Raw genomic sequence first — 24,425 nt, forward strand, 5'->3', positions numbered from 1 at the left:
CCTACTGCCCATTGGCTGCCTCAGGCTCCCGCCCCGCCCGCCTCCAGAGCCTGCGGCTCCCGGGCCAGCTCCTGTCTCTCTAGCTGCTTCTGAACTCCCGGAGCAAGCACCTCCTGCCGGGCCATGTCGAGCTGTGACCGGATTGGAGTGGCCCCTGCCATGGACATGCCTGAGGTCCTCAAGTCCCTGCTGGAGCACTCTCTGCCTTGGCCAGAGAAGAGGACAGGTAGGAACAGAGGTGGCCTGCGTTGGCTGGCTGCCCATGTGCCCGAGGGGTGGGGGCAGTCACAGGCACCAGTGGCAGGACAGGCGTCTCCAGGCAAGGGAGGGTCCTCGGTAGGGGTCTGCCCTTGGCCCCTTCCCGGGCAGGCGGAGGGCTGGGTGCAGAGAGGGACACAGTGGGGGGGAGCGCCACTGCAACTCGGGGGCTGCCTCCGAGGCCTGCTAGCTTTGGGAAGCCACGGCCAGTGTGTGGCCGCTGACAGGTGCTGTGCTCACGTGGGACGAGGGCAGGACCGGAGCGCCCTGCCCAGAGAATGCACTGAATGCTGACTGCTTATCTGGTTCCTTCCCTCCGCACGTTGGGATGGCAGCGGGCTGGCAGAGACTGTAGATGTGGGCAGCCTCCTGTGTCTGGAGAAGAGGCTTTCCTCCTTTCGCCTGCTTCAGCTCCTGCTCGCTGGAGGGCTGAACCCCTGGATGGGATGGAAGCCGTTATGTAACAGGACCACAGGCTCGCAGCCCCGGTTCCTAGGATACACAGGCAAACACGGGGCCAGGGAGCCAGCAGAGAGGGCGTGGACCGAGGGGCAGCGCCAGCAGCCAGCGCCAGGTGTCTCCTGAGTTCTGCCTGAGACACTGAAGCCCACGGCTAGATTTGGGGGCCAGGGTGCTCAGAGTGCGCCCTCCTGATACATCTCTCTCCAAATCTCTTCTAAGGTGTCCGGGGCTCACACCCAGGTCCTCGGTGCTCAAAATCCACATGTGCCTTTAAAGGAGCCCAGCAGTCCTCCGCTGCCGGCGTCTGACTTAGGAGCCCCTGGTGTCCTAGGGACCTTTCTTAGGCTCTCCCTCATCCTGCTGTGCTGGCGCCAGATCTGTCTCACCACCCGAGCCCTGGTTGTCCCCACAGGACTTCCTTACAAAGGACTCTTAGCTATTCCCAAACTCTGGAGCCTGAGGACAGACACCACAGCCCCTGCCCTCTTTCTCACCCCACTGGGGAGTGAGGAGACACTGCCCAAGGCGGGGAAGGTGGCTCCCAGAGGTCAGGGCACGGTCCCTGTGGGCTCTCTCACAGAGCTCTGGGCCCAGGCCCCTCAGACCACCCCCCGGTGGTTTTGAACGCTGAGGCAGTCGGGGCCACCCCCAGAGGTGGGTATCATTAGAAGGAGTTGGTTCAGGCCCCCAGCTGTTAACCAGGAGAAGCCCATCTTCCCTGGAAACCCTCAACTCAGCCTGGGTGATAAAGCTGCAGCTGACTTTTTCTTGACATCTCTGAAGGGCCGTGTGGGTGGATGAAGCTAGAAGTCCTTGCAAAAGCTAGATGTAGGTCCAGGCACCCAAGGAAGGTAGGGTGTCCCCGGATGGCCCAGTGCACGCACAGGGAGCACCTGGGCGACCAGCAGCCCTGCAGGGACAGCTGTCAGCTGGGCAGGGAAGGGTTCTCGGGGCAACTCAGGACCGGGATGACAAGGCTTTAGAAATATGACAGCAGCTGCTGGCCGCTGGCTTCCAGCTGGTCCCTAGAGCTAACGCTGGAAAGTCCCCATTGCTTTCTGTGGATGGGCAAAATCGGGGTCTGGCACTGAGCGGGCTTGCCCAAGTTCTCAGGCCGAGCTTTTCCAAGAACTGGCGAGTTCTGGCTGAAAATCAGTTTGGCTGGTACGGCTGCGTTGGTCCAAGGGTCATGGACCAGATTCTCATGCCACCTCCTATCATGTCCCTCTCCTCATCTTTGATAAAAATGAATGTACCTACCTGAAAACCAATATTCCTTGGTGAAAAGAATACACATGCCACACAGAATGAGAATCTCCAGCAGTCATGCGGCGAGTACTTTATAAGTTTTCTTCCCCTGTGTCCCCTGACACTGGCATCTGCGCTCAGTGGGAGAACAAAAGGATCGGCTAGTCGCCCCAGAGCGCGGCCGGTCCTCGGGATTGCTCACCCTTTGCTTTGGTGTGAAAGGGGTGGTTTATCCGTGGGGGACGGCAGCCTGTTTACAAACCGCCCCCCCTTTCTCCAGCCCAGTGACTGCTTCGGCACACATTTAGGTCACATGCAGAGCATATCTTGGGTCCAGCGTGAGGGAATTTTAGAGGCAAGCGGTGCACGGTGTGAAAAAACCCAGGTGTGCTCTCATGAGACCCTGCTCTCCCTGCAGCCGTGTTCTAGTATAAAGATGCTCCCTAGCACCCAACCTCGGGGCCCCTCTCCCTCTTGCTGCCCTGGGCCTCCCACCCCAGCCTGCGCCGACCTTCACCTCTTTCCTGTCCCTGGTCGAGCAGACTTTCTCCAGCACAGCTAACCAGGCTGGAGACTCCCATGGCTTCAGGTTGTAGTGGCCACCTGGTGGACCCTCACTCTGGCCGCCAGGGTGACTGACCTTCCTGAGGGCAGACAAATTCATATCCAGCCAAAGAGGGGGTCTGTACCCTAAGCCCTGACTCAGTTTCTTCTCTGTCTCTGGTCCCTGATCCCTAAGGATTATTCTTGTTTCCACTCCTGCTCTTTCTCCTGAGGATCCTCTTCCAAGAGGTAATTCTGTTCCCGCACAGTCTATCTCTCACTTTCTTCTCCAGCTTCTGGAAAGACTCCGGTTCCCTCAACCACACTTAGATCTTTACACCCTGTCCTTACCTCAACGCACGGGGCCTCAGCTACGCGCAGAGGCCGGCCCCCCATATTTCTACCACCTTTGGTCCCTCGGGCCTCCTTTTCAGGGAGATAAGTAGCATGAAAACACACCCAAGGTTGAACAAGTCCCTTGCTTTGAGCTGGGCAGACAGGGTACCTGCCTCAGGGAGCTTTTGACTAGAATTGTTTTTTTTTTAATTTTTTTTTTTTTCAACGTTTATTTATTTTGGGACAGAGAGAGACAGAGCATGAACGGGGGAGGGGCAGAGAGAGAGGGAGACACAGAATTGGAAACAGGCTCCAGGCTCTGAGCCATCAGCCCAGAGCCCGACGCGGGGCTCAAACTCACGGACCGCGAGATCGTGACCTGGCTGAAGTCGGACGCTTAACCGACTGCGCCACCCAGGCGCCCCTAGAATTGTTTTTTAATGCTTATTTATTTTTGAGAGAGAGAGAGAGAGAGCATGAGCAGGGGAGGGGCAGAAAGAGAGAGACGCAGAATCTGAAGCAGGTTCCAGGCTCTGAGTGGTCAGCACCGAGCCTGACTCAGGGCTTGAACTCATGAACTGTGAGATCATGACCTGAGGGGAAGTCAGACGCTTAACTGACGGAGCCACCCAGGCACCCCTTGACTAGAATTACTTGTGGGCCACCCAGCAGGGGAGCCTGGACATGCCCCCCCCTCCCCCCCAGTCTGTAAAAGGGCAAAGAGAACACCTGCTTCCCAGGTATGTTGCCAGGATTAGAGGAGTTGTCCTACGTGAAGCCTTTGCAAACTGTGAAGTGCCACAGTTTTCTCTGCGAAAGACAAAGAGCAGCTGAGCCTGGTAGTCTGCTCCTTCCACCACCATCACATTTGTAATCTGACCCTCATTCCCTTCTTTCCACCCTCCTTCCCATGGATATTCTCCTTGAAAGAACTGGATGTTGCAAGTTTGTGGGAGCACACACACAGGGCTGTCTCCTTGGAAACACGAGCTGAGGCTCCCAGGGCATGGTGCCATTGTCTGCACCTAACGGTGCCAGCTGTGCTGGCCAGAGAAAGGGCTGAACAATAGGCTGGATCCCAGGGGGACTTGCTAGGGCAAAGGCAGGGGTGCACAGGAAGGGCCTGGGCGTCCTCCCCTTGGAGAACTGAGTTAAGCGGCCCAAGAGGTAGGCTCAATGCAGCCTGGGCTGTCCTGAGTTTGGCCTCAGTAAAAGTCCATGTGGTTGCCTCCACTCCCAGCCTGGTGGAACCAGAGAAAAACTGGGAAATCGGAAGTTTGCTTTCAGGGAAAAGGAGGGGAGCTGGTCTTCTCTGCACTGGGCTTGTTACCTCCTTTCATCTTCACTGCCGCTTTTAAATGAGGAAGTGCACTCAGAGGGATTGGCTACCCTCTGGCCAGGTGTGTGGGCCAGCCTCTCTTCTTCCCTCCCACCACAGGGACCCAGAGCCTTCTTTTCTGTATGTTCCCCACCATCCCCAGGCAGAGGAATGTGATAAACTCATTCTCATCCAGTTCCAGAAACTATCAGTTAGTGTCCAGGAGTGCCCCTTCCAGGTGGCTCTGCATCTTTATGAGCTTGGCCCAAGGCTAGGTTGCCAAGGGAATGAATCCTGATTTTAAAAGCGCTGTTTCCCGAGTGGGAGCTTTTACATCCCCATGCGTGAAGCGGCTTTGCAAGGGGGGTACGATTGTCCATTCCACAAGGAGGAACGCTCAGGAAAGGGAAGGCCGCATGCTCGTCAGGAGTTCCAACCCAGCTCTGCCTGCTCCCAGGCTCCTCCCCTCCCACAGGATTCCCCAGGGTCTCTTCAATCATCCAATCAGATGTCCTGACTGCTTATCGAGCGTTTGCTAGCTTGTGGCACCGGGGCGAATGAGGCAGACACTGCCCCCTCGCCTGCGTTTGCATTCCAGTGGGGAGAGGCAGACAATCAGCCAGGAGGAGGGTCGCAGCCAGCCTCCCCGAGGGAAGGGGGTGACACTGGAGCTGAGGCCTGGAGAGTGAGGAAGAGTGAGCAACCCCAAGAACTTTCAGGCTGAGAGAACAGCACCTGCAAAAGCCCTTTCCTAGGGGAGGAAAGACACGTGTCTGGGGAGTAGAAGGCCACCATGGTGGCTGAAGGTGAGCAAGGGGGAGAGAAGGAAGAGGTTAGGTTGGAGAGACCCGCAGGGGGCAGAGCCTGCAGGGCCCTGAAAATCATAAAGAAGAGTGAAGCTTCTATCGCCCTGCCTGAAGGTTGCCGCCCACCCCCACTTTTCTTGGGGAAGTGGCAAGTGGGGACGAATGAGGTATTCCCAGAACAACCCAAAATGTGATTATGCTGAGTTAACTTCAATGGAGCACTTGCTCTGTGCCAAGTGCTGTTCTCCGCAGCATGCCTGCATTGTCTCCTTTTGACATTCAGGCACAGAGAGGTTAAGTAATTTGCCTAAGGTCACACAAGAAGTAGTCAAAGTAGGAACCGGACCCAGATGGTCTGGTTCTAGAGCCCACACCCTACCACTGTGCCGTCAACACAGCTTTCACTGGAGACACCGTGGCTGTCAGGCGGTGGCTGTTGAGACGTGGCACAGGCTGGATGGAGGTGATGGCTTGTCTGGAAATGGCCCTCTCAGGGCAGCTCTCCATCTGTAATCCGAACCCTGGGAGTGGACAAGATGCAAGCCAAACAGGAAACTCGCATTGAAGAGATGGGCAAGAGTTAGTGAAGAGCCTCCACCCACCACTTCTCCCCTAGAACACACTGAGACCAAGGTACACACCACAGCCCAGAACTATGCAGCCACAGGTATGTGGGTCGTTGGCCAGGCTTGCGCTGGGGGATTTGCCACAAGGATGGCTCCTGTTTGTTATTCCAGGTTCCACTGTGAATCAACATGACGACTGTTCCTTAACGTTAATAACCTTCCAAATGTATATGACTTGGCTCTGAAAGATTTTAACCTTCCTACCAGCAGCACTGCCAACAAAGCCAGCCGACAGCTATTTATCTACTACCTTGAACCAAGTTTTGTGCCCCCCTGCGTTGGGTGTTGGCAAAGCACACAGATAACCGGGCTTTGTTGGAGCTCTGGGGAAGCCTTCTCATTGTCCTGCTCGCACACGCACCATGCTCACGTCACATCTCAGTAGGCCAGAAGATGAGGTCTGTCCTACCAGATGCTGAGCATGTGGCCAAATAGATCATCATGGGGTATCTGGCCAAAGGCTCCCTTGCTGGAGTTTTAGCTCCTCTGAACTTCAAGTATAAATAATAATACTCCAAGTCTACACAATGGCTTAACGAAAGGTACTTGTTCTGTATATGCTCAGTTAAGTTTTGAACTGGGGTTGGTTAGCAGGTTTCCGGAACACTAGGGAGAATTTAAAGCCAGCCTCGCTATGGAAAACGGTCATTTCACATCCATGTCTCTGCTGTAGTTTGACTCTAGAACCCAGCCTCCCCAAAATAATTCTGCTCCTGACCCAACAGCACCTGAATGAAGGGGAAGGGTGGAGGCCCACCCACTCCATGCCATACACTGTTCAGGCGGGCACCTGAGAGCGCTTGTCACACATTATCCTCATAACCGCTCTGTGACGTAAGCAAACCCATCTGTTTCCAAGAGAAAAATCACCGAGACTTAGGCAGGAGAAGCCACTTGCCCAAGGCCAGGTGGCTAGTCAGCGGGCTGAGGGGAGACCCAACCAGGCCTGCCTTCAAGCCCACAAATTCACTGCCGCCCCCTGGACCACGCTTCCCTCGAGACGTCACTGAATTCAAACCCTGTCACTAAAGAACACTGAGGTACCGCTTCATATCTTTAGAGTCTTAGCCATGTAATGACATGTTCTTTTTATGGAGATTTTCTTCTTCGTAGGGCTCCCAGACACTGTGGAAATCAGCTAATTACTCCTCACAACACCTATTCCTCCTCTAGAAGGGGTGAGGCCACGATGTTGTTCCCACTTTACTGATAGGAGACGGGGGTAGACAGGGGGCTACCGGCCAGCTGGAGAAGGGAAGCCCCAGTGGAATGGCTCCCGCCCCACCTCCAGGGAGGTGCTGTTGAAGCTGCCGGTCCACAATGTAGCTAACCTCCTAGTTTACAAGCAAGCACGAGAGAGAACACGTTTGTAGTGTTCCCACAGTGTTTGTGACACACCATTTAGCCTGCGGTTATCCAGGAGGAAAAAAAAACCCTTTCTAGGGAGTGCCAGGACACGAAAAGAGAATGGAATCAAAACTGAGTTGTAAAGCCCTAACCTGCTTGTCTCGCTCACCAGTGTCGTTGGCCTGTTAGGTTGGTCGCTCCAGGCTGGGTGGTAAGCGGAGTTGGCATTATGCCCTCTGGATAACTGTAGCTTACAAAGATACCTAAATCTTTGCTCCTTCTTACTACACCCCACCCTTGTTATAAGCAAATGTTAAAACTTTCCACTGTTAAATGATCACAAATCCAAACATTTTTTTCCCCTTCAGTGATGTCATATTAGCCATGAAAATATACATTTAACTCTAATGCAGCAAGTCTCTCCATGGTCAATCTAGCCATTTTTTTTTAATGTTTATTTATTTTTGAGAGAGAGAGAGAGAGAGAGCGCACAAGCAGGGGAAGGGCAGAGAGAGAGGGAGACAGAGGATCTGAAGCGGGTTCTGTGCTGACAGCAGAGAGCACAATGCGGGGTTCAAACTCCCAAATCGTGAGATCCTGACCTGGGCCGAAGTTGGCTGCTTAACCGACTGAGCCACCCAGGCGCCCCAAAGTAGCCATTAAAAAAAAAAAAAATCATGTCTATTTCCTTGGGCTACCCTTTGAAATGTGTTTCTAAAAACCTCTAGGTCAGTTTCTCCTAAAGATATCCTTATTTTTAAGGATTTTATTTGTAAGTAATCTATACACCCAACCTGGAGTTTACAATCCTGACATTAAGAGTCCCGTGTGCCACCAACTGAGCCAGCTGGGTGCCCCCTAAAGATTCCTTTGCTCGGCCACACTCAGAACTCTCACGAACAAGTCTGCAACCCAACAGATTTTCTGTGCACAATTTTGGTATTTCTACTAAACAGAGAATCACATGGGCATACATCAAGCAGTAGAGTTGTACCCAAGAGTTTTAGTAAAATTACGAAAAATACCATTTGTTGCAGGGTTACAGTTGTGCTAGTGCATTGGCTTATGGAAACCCCACAACGTAGATCCTGTCCTATCTCCATTTGATATATTAGGAAAGGAGGCCTGGCCAGGTGAAGCAATTGGCTGGAGGTATGAGCCAGAAAGTGACCGAAGTCTAATGAGCATGGCAGTCAGAACTTGAATTTGGAGTCACATTCCATCACCCTGTCCCAACCATCCCCCAGAGGCCCTTCAAACCTCCTGCTTTCCAGGCCTGCTCAGGGGCCCAACTTCTTTCCTCCTCAACTCCCAGCAAAATTCTGATTGCATCAGCTTGACAGCTTTCAGCTAGCTGAGTGTTGCACCTACACCTAGCCCCAAGGACTGCAAGCTGCCATTCCCCAGCCTGACTACTGGAAGGCCCAGGCTCACTGGTGAGAAACGGGATAAACGGGCCAAAGCACCCCCTCCCCACCCACTCCTACCCGGCTCTGGGAGTTTAGACAGGGAGAGTGTAGTACTGTTTGGGTGCAAAGCAGAGCATCATTTATGCTTTCATGAGATACAAAGTTCCTGGGCGCTGTATAGGAGCAGCTTCCTCTACCGTCTCCACACTTTGTGGACCCTCTCACATATTACATTTTTACGTGTTTCCGGAAGAAGTCCCGGGGAGTTTTTGTGTTTTAAGGGGGAAAAAAAGGAGGTTCTCCCACAAAGCGTGTAATCGGTACCCTGTGTAAAATATTGTTTTGCTTCGCTTTTCCCCAGGAAAAGGAAGGAAAGGTCCTGCAGAGGAACAGAATTTCAGAGCTGTATAGGACTTTACAGATTAGCCCAACCCCTGAATTGTATGGATGAGGAAACAGGCTCTGAGTGAAGCCACGAGACTTTCCCAAGGTCATAAGCTAGTAAGTGGGAGGGCGGAAGCGTGTACCCGGGCCCCGGCTCGGGGCCGGCCCTTTCTCTCCACCCGCGGGCCTCAAGAATGCTCCCTCCACGCTAGTGTTTATCTGGCCGCCACACCCGCACCAGAAACCCGGATCAGCGGGGAACCTGACACCTCCCCCGCCCCAACCCCCCCAGCAGCGGCCAAGCTAGCTCTGGCCAACCGTACGGGCAGGGCAGGTCGCCGTCTGCGGCGCTGCCCTCAGCCAACCTCTGGGTCGCGGGGGAAGGAGGGGGTGCCACCGCGCTGGTTTTGCGTTCTTATCCCACGACCCTGGGCAGAGTCCCCGGAACAAAAACGCCCGCCCCTCCCCTCCGGGCCGCAGCCCCGCACGTGCTGCGCCTCGTGCAACGCCCCGGACCCCGCCCCCGCCCTCCATTGGCTGCTCGGTGCCTTCCTCTTCTTTCCCCTCCCCCCACTAGACTAGGGCTGCCGCTCCACGTGACCCGCGGGGGGACGGCCGTGTGGCCCGAGCGGGCGATTTGATAGGCTCCCTCGGCCGGCCTGGCCACTCCCAGCCCAGCCTGTCTTCAGTGGCGCGTCGGGAAGGTGGCGAGATTGCGATGAGAGTGAAGGGGAAACGGTTACGGTGGTCTGGGAGGAGAGCGGGGGTTATGAAGAGGGAGGCGATGGTGAAACCACTGGTAGAGGGTAAGGGGCTGCGGCGGAAGAGGGCCCGTGACACCGACTCCGGCAGGCGCCAATCAGGTGACACGGGCGGACGGGGCGGGGCCTCCGGCGTTACTCCTCACCTGGCCCCACACGTGCCTCGCTTACCCCGGCGGCCTAACCAATCACGGCCCAGAAGGCTGCGCCTGCCCTCCTCACAGGGTGGACCAATCCAAAGCTGCGATCCGGGGATGCTGGCCTGGCCTCATGAATAATTAATGTGCTAGAGCCAGTCTGCAGGCGGGGTAGGGATGGAGGGAGGTGGGGGTGCCGCTGGGCGCCTGCGCAGTAGCTGCCCGTGTCGGCAGCTGCGGCGGGTCGCACGGCTCCGGCCCATCTCGGGGGGCGGGCGGGGGAGGCGAGGCGCGCGAGCAGAGCGCGGGGCACGATGTCGGACGCGGGCGGTGGAAAGAAGCCGCCTGTGGAGCCGCAGGCGGGGCCGGGCCCGGGACCGGGGCGCACCACTGGAGAAAGGGGCCTGCCGGGCTCTTTCCCACTGGTCCTGAAGAAGCTGATGGAGAACCCCCCGCGAGAGGCGCGCCTCGGTGAGGGGAGGGGGTCCGCGCGCGCCTGGGGGCGGGGTTTCCGCAGGGGCGGGGCCCTGTGAGGGCGGGACCGGGAGGTCGGAGGTCAGGACCTAGCTGTCCTGCGGAGGGGCCTGGAGGGCGAGGCAAGGGGGTTGGGAAGAGAAGGTCGGGGTGAGTCGAGAGAGGCTAGGGCAGATGGGGGTTGGCGGGGAAGGGGCAGGAGGGAGAGGGTGGGGTGGGGGTCACGGTGAGGAGGTTCATTCGGGCAGCCTCACGGCGCGCGACGTGGAAGGGTTACTGAGAAGGCTGATGGGGGTCGTAGCAGCCACTTAAAGGACGCTCCAGGGCGCCTTCCCTGAGGATGCCTGCACCAGAATCAGTTGGGATGCTAGTTTAAAATGCTGGTTCCGGGGCCCCACCCATCGCCCACCCAATCTGTGGCTGTTGGGACAGGAATCTGCATTTGAAGGAGCACCCCACCTCTGTGATTCCAAAGTCCACTAAAGTTTGAGAAGCGCCAATTGTCTTTGTGTATGGACTTCCCCGATCCTGGGAGCAGGACCTTACTTCGTCCCTGCGTGTGCCTATCCCCGGCTACTAGGTACACACGGGAGCTTTGCTGCTGCTGAGGTGGGGGAGGGGTGTCAGGAGAGGGGATGCGAGGCGCTCTCCCAGGGGGAGAATGGGGCCAGGCAGGAGGCAGGTAGAGGGACGAGGGTCAGAATGAGGCCACTGTGGCCCTTCACCGGGTTGTTTGGGGCCGAGTCTAGACTTCGGGGCCACTATAGCAGGGCTGGGCTTCTTCTGGTTTCCTAGGCCACAAAGGTCCCTGGGGCCTGTGTGGAAAGCAGGTTTGGCCCTGTTTTTTGGCCTGAGAACAAGAGGTTCAAGGCACAGGAGTGCCACCAATTGTGAGGTTTTAGGGGCACTGAGGTCTGCTTTCTATCGGAGATCTTTGCATTTCTAAGAACCATCAGTGTAGTTCAAGGATTTGGGAAGGAAAATAAGCCCTCTGTGAATGACGTGTCTTGAGTTTATTTTCTTCTTAAAAATGCCATTTCTCTTGTTTTTCTGGGTGTGTTCTGAGGCTCCCATCTCTATGGCTGTCATTGTTGGGTTATAAATAGATTCAGCACATCAGGTAAGGCCAGGCTCCCCCCTCCTGCTTTGGAACCTCATATGCACAGACCCTTTTCTTTGTTTTGAAGGCACTGCATTATCCCGGATGTGAGGATGAGACAGGCTGCTGGAACAGGTGTACACATCTCTCAGGTTCTTATTCAAGATTACCGAGTAACAATCATCCATAACAATAATTCTGCCTTACATTTGTATAGTGCTTACAAAGCACTTTGACATAATCTTATTTAGTCTTCCATACTAGTCCTATAAGGTATTATCCCCACTTCCCAGATGAGGAAAGCTGAGGCTCAGAAGTGAGGATGCTTCCTCAAGGTCACCTAGCTAGGCCTTACAACTCGCAGTCTGGCCTGGTGCTTTTTACTGTATCACTGGCAATCAGTGATGTCAATCCCTGTGACCTGAGTGATGGGCCTAGTTCTTTATCATCTCTTATAATTAAAAGTCCATCTTATAAAAACACTGATTAAAAGTATTCTTGGGGCTCCTGGCTGGCTCAGTCAGTGGAGCATGCAACTCTTGATAGTGGCGTCCTGAGTTCAAGCCTCACGTTGGGCACAGCTTACTTAACAATAAATTTAAAAATAAATAAACTTAAAAAGTAAAAACTGAAAAAGGTATCTATTCTTAATTGCTTAGGCCAGGTAAAACCTCGAATTTATTGTTACTTGTCCTTCAGTATAGCTGTTTTTCTACCTCTTTCCTTTTCCTACCTCCTTTGATCCCCATGATCCCACCCAGCACTGGTCACAGTTATTTCTGAACAGAATGTAGAGTCAGGATTTCAGAGGAGGAGAACAGGGAGGCCATCTGGCCCACCCAGCCCACCAAAGCTTGGCTTTCTTACTTCCCATTTGGTTTTAAACCAAAGCTTGATACAGAAGGCAGTTGCAACAATTCAAGTTAGAAGCCATGACCAAATTCTGTTTGTTAAAACCTCCACCTTTTTAACACACTGGGTGTGTCCATTTTTATTGGACCAACAGGCTGCTTTTTGACTGACTGTGGCCTAGGAGTCCATGCATGACTGCTTTATTTCCAACATAATCATATTTGATTTCTCTTTTTCACTTCAGAATCTAGAGTTCAAAGTTGTCTCCCTCAATTTGAAAGCCCATTATGAACTTGTCATGATTTTATCTCCTACTTCCCTGATTAGCCTCCCTGTCACTTTGATTTCCTTCTAACCTTGTCACATTTCTTTCATCTTTTTTTCTTAATTTGCCCTTTCTTGGATATCTACGTGCATAACTTTCGGGCTGAGACAATTAGGTGGGATCCGGTCTCCACTAATTGATTAGCTTTGTTTCGAATGGAAACAAGATTTTCTTCTTCAGCTCCAGCCTCTCCTTCTTCCCAGAAAACCTGCCTTCAGTCTTCTCTGCTTATTCAGGGATAGAGGTCCCTTGAAACGGTTGCTCTGAAAAAGGTCCTGAAAAGACAGCTCCAGGCTCTCTCTATCCAATAAACCTAAAGGGAGGCAGGCAGTTCGCAAACCCAGCATTTTTCATTCAGTATGCTCATTTTCCCTCCGCTTGCTCCTGTAGTGGCCCTTGAGATCTAGAAACGAGTCAGACATAGTTCCTGCCCTCAATGAGCTCACAGTAATAGCAGATGCCTGCTGTGTGCCGGGAGCCCTACAGGACACATATCTCTAGGGGCACCTGGCTGTCTTAGTCGATGGAGCACGCAACTCTTGATCTTGGGGTTGTAAGTTCAAGCCCTACATTGGGTGGAGAGACTACTTAAAAACCAAAACCTTAAAAAAAAAAAAAAGTTACCGCTAGTCTTCACCAAAGAGTCTGCTTTATCCTTACAGTGGAGTCCACTGAGGCCAGGAGAGGTTCAGTAACATGGCTAAAATCACACATCATAGCAAGTGGGTGGCAGAGCTGGGATTCAAGCCCTATTCTGGGTTGCTGTGGAGAAGAATAGCTGGAGGGGACAGGACAGGAGAACACAAAAGTTCTTGGCCTGAAGAATCCTAAAATATCCTTTCCTAAAATATCACTAAGATACCAGAAACTCCATTTTTTTCCCTGAAACCTGTCCCCTGCAGATGCCAGTCCCACAGCCTATTCTGAATTAAACCTGGGACCACATCAGGCCCTGGAACTTGTGAACATTCTGGCAAGCCCAAGCATGGATGAGGTCATGCAGCCATCTCTGAAGGAGGCCAGTGAGCCTGGGTCAAACAACAGGTTACAACTAGAAGGCAGAGGGGGCTCTTGAAATTGATGGGATGGATCAGGGCTCTGAGAGAGATGAGTCAGCCCAGGGAGGCCCACTGCTTGCCTCCTGGGTTTGAGTTACCCTCTTGTGTGGTGTCTCATCACAGATTCTGTGTCTGCAGATAAAGAAAAAGGGAAGGAAAAGCTGGAGGAAGATGAGGCTGCAGCAGCCAGCACCATGGCCGTCTCAGCCTCCCTCATGCCGCCCATCTGGGACAAGACCATTCCGTACGATGGCGAGTCTTTCCACCTGGAGTACATGGACCTGGATGAGTTCCTGCTGGAGAACGGCATCCCCGCCAGCCCCACCCACCTGGCCCAGAACCTGCTGCTGCCCGTGGCCGAGCTAGAAGGGAAGGAGTCAGCCAGCTCTTCCACAGCATCCCCACCATCCTCCTCCACTGCCGTCTTTCAGCCTTCTGAAACCGCGTCCAGCACAGGTTAGTGCCTGGCCACCTGTCCCAGCCCAAGAAGCCCAGTTCCCACTGAGGGCTGCTCAAGTCCACACACCCAGGGAGGCCTTTCTCTCAGAGCAGGTCCTAGGGGGCTTGCCGTGTGGAGAAATCCTCTGCTCCCCACCCTTCAGCGCAGTCCGCTAAGGCTGGGGATAAAAATAGAAGTTCCTCAGCGCAGTTGCTGCCTTTCTGTTGGTTGGTGTGCTGCAGATGGTTAGGACAGTGGAGTGAGCCCTTCAAGTCTGAGCCTTACAAGACAGAGACCCCATCCTGCATCTCCTCAGCACTGCTCTTTACCTCTGCGTGCACTTGGCCACAGCTTATTGGGAAGCTCAGGCAGGAGTAATAATAGTAGTAGTTGTAACACTGGTAATAACAACAAGATCAACAACAACAACAACATCAACTAACATTTATTTGCCACTTACTCTGTACCAGGCATTAACACATAATCCTCACAAGAACTTTAAGAGATTGATACTCTAAAACCTGTGTTTTTAGGTGAGGAAACCAAGAAGTTAACTAACTTGCCCAAGGTCACACAGTTGGTAGGTAGTGGAGGCAAATACTTAAAGCCAGGATGCCTGACTCCATAGCCACGTACTGCTTAGGCACTGGCACAAGGAAGGCATTCCTGCTGCCAGGACAGACATCACCTTCAGGACTCCTCCTTTATCCTCTTGTCCTTTTTCTGTTTTACCTCTGGGGATGGGTGGGTTGGTGGGTTGCTTGGTTGGTTTGTTTTCATGATGCTTGGACATGAACCCTTCACAAGAGACATGGTCCCTGCCCCAGGGAGCCCTACAAAGGCATACAGACCAGTGGATCCCGGGAAGGATCCCAGGAGCCAGTATGGAACCCAGGGGACCCACACCCAAGGAAGTCTCATGCTCTATATTTATTTACTTTATTTTTTTACTTTTTATTATGGAAAAATTTTCAAATACAAAAGAGACTACTATAATGAACCTTCATGTAACCATCATTTGGGTTTCATAATTCTTAACTCATAATCAGTCTTGTTTTCTATAGCCTCTTCTATTCTCTCACCTGATGATTTAAAGTCAGATCCTAGATACTATATCATTTCACCTGTAAATATTTCAATATGTATGTAAAATGTAAGGGTTCTTTCAAAAAACATAACAAAAATACCCGTTTTCCATATAAAATTGACCATAAATCCATCAGCATTCAAATTTCCAAAAAGTTGTCTCATAAATGTTACTGTTTTGCAGTTTGTCTGAATCAGGATCCAAACAAGACCTACACGTTTCATTTAGTTATATCTCTAATCTTCTGTAATCTACAGGGTCCCCTCTCCTTTTTTTCTTTGCAATTTATTTGTTGAAGAAAGTCAATCATTGGTCCTGTAGAGTTTTACACGTGCTAGATTTCTCTGACTGTATCCCCGTAGTGCCATTTAACATGTTCCTCTGCCCCTTGTTTTTCTCCTGTAAAATTAGATCTAGAGGCTTCAGCTGATTGCAGCTGAATTCTTGCTTGAAGGCAGCTCATTTTGTGCTCCTCAGGTTATCCTGGAAGGCTGGGTCCGTGGGTGGGGAGGGGGCAGATCTGTAAATGAGCCCACATTTTATACCGTAGGCAATCTAGGTAGCGAAGCATTTGCCTTTGTTTTGTTTTTAAGTTATCCTTCTTTACGAAATACGGCATACAGAAATGCCCATATCACAGCTCGGTGCGTCTTCACAAAGTCAACCCACCCACGTAATTACCACACAGATCAGGTTATAGAGCACTGTTGGTATCCAGGAAATGTCTTGTGGCCCCATTCAGTCATTACTACCCAGAGATAATCACTGTCCTTATTTCCATCACCAAAGATACATGGAATTGTGTATATCATACATGGAATTGTACATTAATTGAATATATGTGTATATTATATGTTATGTTTGTTTTTACCTATTATAAGTCAATTATGTTTATATTTGGCATTTATAGGTGCTTATAGCTAGCTTGATAATACACATACAAATTATGTGGGCATCAAAATCTTTTTTTTTTTTTTTAAGTTTTATTTATTTTGAGAGAGAGAGAGAAAGCATGAGCAGGGGAGGGGAAGAGAGAGGGAGAAAGAGAATTCCAAGTAGGCTCCGCGCTGTCAGCACATAGCCCAAGGCAGGGCTCAAACTCACCAACCGTGAGATCGTGACCTGATTCGAAGTCAGGAGTCGGATGCTTTACCGACTGAGCCACCCAGACACCTCAGAGGTTTTTTTTTTAATTTTATCTATTATTTTTCGAGAGAGAGGATCCCAAATACGCTCCATGCTGTCAGCATGGCATCCAGCATGGGAATCAAACTCACAAACCATGAGATCATGACCTGAGCCAAAATCAAGAGTCTGACACTTGACCAACTAAGTCACCCAGGTGCCCCCAGAATCTCTTTACACTAACAAAATATATTTACAAAACATGCTTATGGAATAGCTCTGTGGCAGAAGAAAACCACAATACAGGTAAAGTAAGGTTGATATTGAAGAATTGTACACGTGGTAGAAATGAAAAGTAGCATTTCCTCTTCTAATTTTTCAGTTCCTTCTGTTAAAAGACATCAGTGGTATGTGTGCTCTGTCTCGCTTCTTTTCTCAGATTGGTGAGAATCGTGCCTATGGCAGTTTGTTCATTTTCATTGCTTGGATGATATTCCATTGTATGATCACACCACAGCTTATCCATTTTGAGGCTGATGGACATTGGAGGTGTTCCTAGTTTTAGGTTATGTGTGGCACTGCCGTGAACATTTATGTGTGTGTCTTTTGGTAAATACATCTGTGCATCTCTGTGGGGCATTTACCTAGGAGTGGTATGGCTGGGTCATCAGACATGTATACTTTCAGCTTTTGTAGATCCCTCCAAATAGTGTACAAAGTGGTTGTAGCCATGTCTGCTCCTCCCAGCAGGGAGTGGGAGTTCTAGTTGTTAGTCTTTGGCACCTTGGCTCTTTGTTTTACAGGTGTAGAATTTGAGGGCTGCACTATTCCCATAGTTACCACATTGGTCCCTGGTCATTTCACTCTCCTGATTACAATTCTTTGTAATTAACTTCCTCTAATAGGATCCAGTGAGTTTACGTACATGATCTGGTGAAAACCTATCATGTCACACCTCCGCTCAGAACCCTCCAGTGGCTTCTCCCATCTCAGGACAAAAGTCAGAATCACTGGCACTATTGACATTTGGACCAGATAATTTTTTGTTGTTGTTGGGGGAGGGGGAGGGGGAGGGACTGTCCTGTGCATTATAGATGTTTAGCAGCATCCTTGGCTTCTACCCACTGGATGCCAGTAGAACACCCCCCCCCCCCTTCTTTTATGTGGACAGAATCATCCCTGTTGAAAACCACTGCTTTATTGGGATTAAAAGCCCTATATTTTATGTTTTGGACCAGTCGTGTCAGTCTGTCCTCTCACCCTTTCGCTTCAGCCACATTGGCTTCCCTTCTGTTTCTTGAACATACCAGTGCTTGCCTGCGCACATCCTGGTACACTTGATGTTCATTCTTTCTGAAATGTTCTCCTCCCAAATAGCCACATGGCATCCAACACTTTTATAGATATTTTTAATTTATCTTGTGTAATGTCAGCCTTCCCCCGCTAGAATAACATTCCACGAAGGCAAGGATTTTTACTTGTTTTGTTCACTGGTTTGTCTCTGCAAGGACGGTACCTGGCATATGGTAGATATTTAACAAATATCTACTGACTGAATATTTTGTGTATTCCTATCAGTAGCATTGAATGAGCAAGCCAAAGATACGGTTTTTTTGTATATAACTTATTTCTAATAATACACAACTTTTGAATTCTGAAAGTGCCTTTAATCCAATGTCCACTCTAAAATGGTAGCCAGAAAGGGCAGAGAACAGGATTCAGAGTCAGCTAGACCTGGACCCAAATTGTAGTTGGGTCACCTACCCTCTGTGTGACCCTGGGAAAACCAGGTTGTTTCTCTGAACCTCAGTTTCTTCATCTGTAGGATAAGGTTAACACCTGTCTCCCTTTCAGAGTTGTCCAAAGACTAAATGAGCACAGTGACTGATATGTCTCAAGGGACTCAAAAATGGAAGCCATTTCATTGTTCAGTCTGTGTCCTTAGCTCATGTATTTCACAGAGAAATTCAGCTGTTTCTCATTATTTGAGAACTTGAAACCACAGGAAGTAAAGGGGGTATAATGATTTAATGTTTTGCTTAACATTTCTGGGGGGGAAAACACAATCGGAAAATCCTGTCTTTTTTGAGAACCTCTGTTTCCTTTTGAGCATTTTGTTCCTAAAGGAAAGAATTCTTTCCATATTTGTGTTGTTGAATTGAATCACTTATGCCAGTCTGGCTTTGGAGTTGATGCTGCTGTGGTTTTTCTTCACTCCAAGTGGCAGTGGCTGGTGCAACCTTGAGATTCAAGCAGGTGTCTGGGTGTGTGACATGAGTGAGTCTTTCTGTCCAGCGGGCTGCTTTGGGAACCCCTGCCTCTGTGTCTTTCAGAATCCTCCCTGGAAAAGGAGAGGGAGACACCCAGTCCCATTGACCCCAACTGTGTGGAGGTGGATGTGAACTTCAATCCTGACCCAGCTGACCTGGTCCTCTCCAGTGTCCCCGGTGGGGAGCTCTTCAACCCTCGGAAGCACAAGTTTGCAGAGGAGGACCTGAAGCCCCAGCCCATGATCAAAAAGGCCAAGAAGGTCTTTGTCCCCGATGAGCAGAAGGTAACCTGATATCTGTTATAAATGAAGGTACAGTGTTGGTTCAGGAGCCTAGGGGCTGTGTTTCTTCCCATTTGATTTTATGTGGAGGACCCTCTCTCCTCGCAGATACTATTTAGAAAGGCATGAGTTCAGAGCATAGAGTCATATCCTGCAGCAGTTGGTAGAAAGAAAGGGAGTCGGGTAGCATTTGGCCCAGTGCGACTCCCTGTACCTTCTGTCTTTTCTTACCGGCCACCACTGTGTTGATGTTCCCACTTCCCTGGCGTTAGCCCAGCCTTCGGGCAAGAGCTCACCAGGCCACAGGAACTGGGGTTGAACGAGCCCTTGCTTTGAAGGACAAAAGATAGTTGTATGTTGCCATCCCCAGGGAGGAGCAAGCAGCTTTCAAGCTGATGCTTTTGTAGGAACTCAGAGAGGGGGAGAGAGAGGAGGATTTTGTAGTCTTTCCATCCTTTTTTATGAAAAACTCAAAGGAGCGTATTTCATCCAAGGTTTGGAATCAGGCAGATCTAGGTTCAAACTCTACTTTGCCACCTAAGCCTAACTGAGTCTCAGAGTTCCATCTGTAAAATGGGAATAACCATACCTGCCTCTCAGGTTTCTGAGGCTTTAATAATAATGACAATGAAAATGGTAAACATTTGTATATATTTACCTTCTATGTTATGTAAACCTTACTATAAGCCAGGGACTGTTGTAAGCACCTTGTACATGTTAACTCATTTAATCCTCAAACAACTCAGTGAGGTAGTTACTGTTCTTATCCCCCATTGTAAAGATGAAGGACAGGAGACATTGAGAGGTTAAGGAACTCAAACAGTTCCACCACTGATAAGAGGAAGAGCCAAGATTTAAATTCAGGGGACCAGATGCAGGGATGCAGGCCCTTAGCCATAACCAAAATGTGCAAGGCAAGTGCGCATACAGCCAGTGCCTTATGTTGAAGTAGCACAGAGCAGGCTACCAAGTGAACCCCCTTCCCTCCACCACATATCCTACCCAAGGACTTCTGTTTGTTATTCCACCTTCCTGGGGAAAGGTTAGGGCCCCTCCATGTCCTTGACACGTGCAACTCCTTCCCTGGGGTCCCAGCTTTCGTCTGGCTGCACCAGATGTGTTTTATGAGGAGCATGGAGTGTGGGGTGCGGCAGGAGGGGAAAGGTTGGGTTCCCTCCTGGGGAAAGGGGAGAGACCCACAGAGAACACTTTCCCACAGGATGAAAAGTACTGGACGAGACGCAAGAAGAACAATGTAGCAGCCAAACGGTCCCGGGATGCCCGGCGCCTGAAGGAGAACCAGATCACCATCCGGGCAGCCTTCCTGGAGAAGGAGAACACAGCGCTGCGGACGGAGGTGGCTGAGCTGCGCAAGGAAGTGGGCAAGTGCAAGACCATCGTGTCCAAGTATGAGACCAAGTACGGGCCCTTGTAACCCGTGCCCCTGCTTGGGCAGCACTGCCTGCACCTCAGACCTCTGCCTGGGGGCTCCCTGAAACCCCACACACGCGTGGAGACTTATGACTCGTCACGGTCGAATGGTGGCACACCTGCTCCAGGAGCGTTCACGTTCAAGCTTCATTATCACACGGCCAGCGCACGTGGCGACTTCTCTGGGGGGCCAGCCTCCTCACCAGTGGGGATGCGAGAGAATCTACGTAGACGGGTGAATCAGCCTTAGTTTCTATTCTTGGATGTCCCAGTTGAATCGGAAGGGGACCTCTGGGGTACAGATCTTTCACAGGGCGCTCAGGCTTCCCTGACTCTCCCTCAGTCTCCGGCCTAGGCCATCGAGCCTTTCTCCACAGAGTGAGTCGTGACCCTTGTCACCCGATGTCTTCTCAGGTAGCGGGGCGCATTTCCAGGTGGGGTGTGTCTGTCATCCACCTCACCCTCCCCAGAAAGTCGTTGAGAGAAGCATCCGTTCCCATCCCCCTCAGAGGTAGAAAGACACAGCAGCTCCTCCATAGTGTCCACATGGGTGCCAGGCCACAGGAGCAGGGTCTCTGCACAACCTGGGATGGGGTGTGGGTCTGGGGCCTGCAGCACAAGTGCACCCAGCTATTCTTAGCTCCCACACCCCTTTTCTCCTGTGGCTCTGAGGCCTGGAAGCCAGGGAGGAGGCCCTGGTGATGGTCTCTCTCCACTTTCCATTTGCTTTGGAGGAGGGACTCCCTGGGCGGCTGGTCTTCGAGTCTTGACCACAGTGCAGAGGGAGGCCTTCTCATTTCCTCTTCTCCAGGTCGGTCACTCATGGAGGCCACCTGAAACTTCTTTGTCCCACTACACTGGGCCTCTGGGCCTGCTGTTTCTTTTCACCCAGTGACCACGCTCAGATCTTGGATTTAAAAGGAAAACCCCCCTCGCCTAGGAAGCTTAACTTCCTGGAGCCAGGATGCACCTTCCGCATGGTGTTTAGAAAACCGGCCTCCATAGCCCCTTACACTGTGGGCGGAGAGCTGGGGCATGTTTCTCAAGAAGTTCCTGTTTTTTCTTGCTCTGCTCTCCAGTATGGGCAGGCCAGAGTCCACTTTCCCTAAAAACAGAAGAGGGCTTCCCAGTTCTTGCTTCAGGACCCCTCCCCCGTGCTAGCTGCCCGGAGTGTCAGCTGGCAGGACCTGGTGAGGGATCACCAGGAGCACAGCTCAGCTCTTACACGGAATAGCAGCCTCTTGGGCCGTGCAATTGGGCTAGGGTCCCTTCTGTCTGCATCCCAGGAGACACGGGCCACCCACACAGGCCTGGCTGTGGTGTGGAGGGGAGGGGTCTTCGCAGCTGTGGCTCTGCTACCTCACAGCTGCTCCTTTCTCTTGTGTCGGCGGACTCAAGTCGTCCTTTTTCTGTACCTGGAAGATTGAGGAAAGCCGTGGAACCCTCTGCTCACTGTGGTCAGCAGGGGTACCTGGAGATGGGTGTATTTATTTGCTCAGGGCGGGCAGCCTGTGGTAAAGAGGGGTCAGAGGTGAGAGGCGCACTTTGTCGTGCTTAACCACTGGCTTTATTTAAAGTGGTGGCTCCGAGTCCAGGCCCTGACCCTAAAAGACTTTTCATAACAGATGTTAAGACCGGGGGAAACCATGCACTGGCCATGGGCCACACCCCAGGAGAATGCCACGGCCCTCTGGGGACCTGCACACCTGCCCTTCCAGGGTACTTGACAAGGGTCCCCGAGGCCAAGGGAGGCCGCCCCCTCCCTCTTGATTTTTACTTTGTGGTTCTATAAAAACCGTGTTCACTTTCACTGTATTGTAACCACAACAGGGCCGTTGCATCCGGCATGTCCATGTCCTGCCCCGGGCAGCTCGCCCGCCCGGGCACTCTCTCTCTGGTCTGGCTACCCACCAAGAGGGCAGTTCTCACTTTGTAATTGGTAGAAGAGCCTCCAGCTTAAAAGCTCTTCATTTTCTTTGGCCAGAAAGTATATGGCTCGTGTTTGTTTTGTTTTGTTTTGTATTTTTAAGGATGGACATTTAATCTCCGGATGGTGTCCATGTTCCGACCCCAGCGGGTGGAATGATGGCCTGGTGTCTCTCCTCTTTGTCTCACCTTCTGCCTGTTCATTGCCCTCCCTTTCTTCCCCGCCAGGCAGTGGGTGTCTGGTTCCTTCCCAAAGTGCTTACTTGGAAAGAGTGTGGCTGCTGACCTCTTTTAGAAGAGCTCCTTTGAGTTGGGAGCCTGGCAGGGACAAGAAGGAGGGGTCCACAGAGGTTGACATTTTGAGGAAGAGGAGTGCTCAGGTAAAGCATGTATCCTTCCCAGGCCTAAAAATCGGGTGCTTGGAGCAGGAGAGGCCTGCTGCCTGCTCAGTATCCCGTCAGGAATTGAGAGTCTCCTTGACTCTCTCCTGGACCCTTTCCGTCTTGGGGCTGACAGCCAAAGAGTGAGGCTCCTGTGCTCAGACCTTTGACGTCTTTTAAGAAGCACCGGAGGCTAGGGAAGCCAGCTAAACGGCTTTCCATGGGTTTATGATAGCTTGGGGAGTGCATGCCTTCCTAAGCTCCCTGTCTTCAGCTTCATGGCAGCCTCATTGCAACCTCAGAACAGACAAACCAAGAATGAGCTAGAATGTTGAAAGAATATACATATAATAAATGTATATCTAGATATAGAAATATATATATATATAGATATATATATATATATTTAGAGAGAGAGCTTTCATGATGGCTAGCACCTTGTGGAGGACCTGGGTAACTCGTACCCTTGGCCAAAGGAAGAGGTTTGCCTGTCCGGGTCCTGAGGTTGGGGAGGGCACTTGGCAGTGACCCTGGACTCTGGGTAAGCATTGCCCTGTGAAGGGGGCTGCTGTGGCCCCAGGCAGGCAGCTCATACAGTCCTCTAGCCTGAGGCGGGGTAGCAGGCCTGGGAACCAGCAGGGGAGAGCCCCTTCGTACTGGGCAGCTCTCCATCCAGGCCCCTGGGGGCTCTGCTCCAGGTGACACAAAGGGCCAAGAACCCCTGGTTTTCATGGCAGAGCCCCACCCCAGAGCTCCTTTGACATCTGTTAATTAAGTGCAATAAATTTTTCTAGAAAATGGCAAAGATGACTTCCAGGTGGATATTGCTATCATATGGTGTTGGGGATGCCAGAACACCACTTGGTTTTATTTTTCTAAGTGCATGTGACAGAGTGTGTGGGGCTCTGCACCCTCCCCTGGGAGCTGGCATTCCAGCGGGCCCCTCGCCCCTTTACCTTTGGTGGGGGAAGGAGGCAAGGAGAAAACCCCTTCTTCCCAGTTGGAGAGGGCAGAAGCAGACTGTAGCCCATTGGCCTTATGTGCGTGTGTGCGTGCGAATGTGTCAGTGCTGGTGGGCCGGAGTGATGTGGCAGGGAGGGAAGCCGGGAATGTATCCTTTTCCAAACAAAATTAAATATTTTGAGATGAGAATTGTGGGGCTGTCTCTTCTGTCCTCCTCCCTTCCCATGTTTCCTCTGGGTGCATTTCAGCCTAGGAACCTGAGGGACGTCCAGGCACCCGTATGTCACCAGCTGGGTACTCTCGGCCAGGTCACCCAACCACGCTGTGCCTCAGTTTCCTCATCTGTCAGATGGGACTAATTCTGCCTGCTTGCCTCACAGTTCATTGAGGAACAACAAATACCAGATAAGAAGCAGTTTGAACAAGTAAAAGTGCCGTACACATACTAGAAAGACAGGGAACTGCTCAGGAAGACTGCTCAGGGAGCAGTGGGCAGCAGCTCAGTAAAAAGGAAAAAAGCATAAAGACTGAGAGTTGGGTCCTGATGGTGGGACTCTGGGGGGGGTTTCCTTTTCTCCCCTTTTTTTATTTTATTTTATTTTTTTTTTCAACGTTTATTTTTGGGACAGAGAGAGACAGAGCATGAACGGGGGAGGGGCAGAGAGAGAGGGAGACACAGAATCAGAAACAGGCTCCAGGCTCTGAGCCATCAGCCCAGAGCCTGACGCGGGGCTCGAACTCCACCCAGGCGCCCCTTTCCTTTTCTCCTCTTGCTGAATATTCTGTCTGTGGCCATCAGATCATCACAATTAAAAGGTAAGTTTATAGGGGCATCTGGGTGGCTCAGTTGGTTAAGTGTCCAACTTGTGATCTCAACTCAGGTCATGATCTTAGGGTCAGGGTCACTGAGCACTGTGCTCCATGCTGGGTGTGAAGTATACTTAGAAAAGAAAGAAAAAGTGAACACAAGGGTGCAGCCACTTGGGACCCTTGTCACTACTGATTTGCTCAGCATTGGTGTCCCCAGGTCCACATCCCCTGCTCAGGGCTGGCCTGGGGTCCCTGGGGGCCTTCATCGGG

General features: G+C 51.5%; 1 protein-coding gene across 5 annotated transcripts; it reads left to right on the top strand.

The window, feature by feature from the left end:
• On the top strand, positions 1-23,534 carry TEF (TEF transcription factor, PAR bZIP family member). 5 transcript variants are annotated; one of them, XM_045462602.1, is made up of 4 exons: positions 1-226; positions 13,567-13,899; positions 18,428-18,648; positions 19,865-23,534. In XM_045462602.1, the coding sequence occupies exons 1-4, from the start codon at positions 124-126 to the stop codon at positions 20,078-20,080; spliced, it is 873 nt and encodes a 290-aa protein (XP_045318558.1). In that variant the 5' UTR covers positions 1-123; the 3' UTR covers positions 20,081-23,534. The 5 variants fall into 5 exon arrangements, with proteins under 5 accessions (XP_045318558.1, XP_045318559.1, XP_045318557.1 ...); XM_045462603.1 differs by having other exon boundaries at positions 4-226; positions 13,582-13,899; XM_045462601.1 differs by lacking the exon at positions 1-226 and adding an exon at positions 9,414-9,600 and having other exon boundaries at positions 13,582-13,899.
• Positions 23,535-24,425: the final 891 nt, after the last annotated feature.

Source organism: Leopardus geoffroyi, chromosome B4 (assembly GCF_018350155.1).
Source record: "Leopardus geoffroyi isolate Oge1 chromosome B4, O.geoffroyi_Oge1_pat1.0, whole genome shotgun sequence".
In the NCBI taxonomy this organism is placed as follows: domain Eukaryota; kingdom Metazoa; phylum Chordata; class Mammalia; order Carnivora; family Felidae; genus Leopardus; species Leopardus geoffroyi.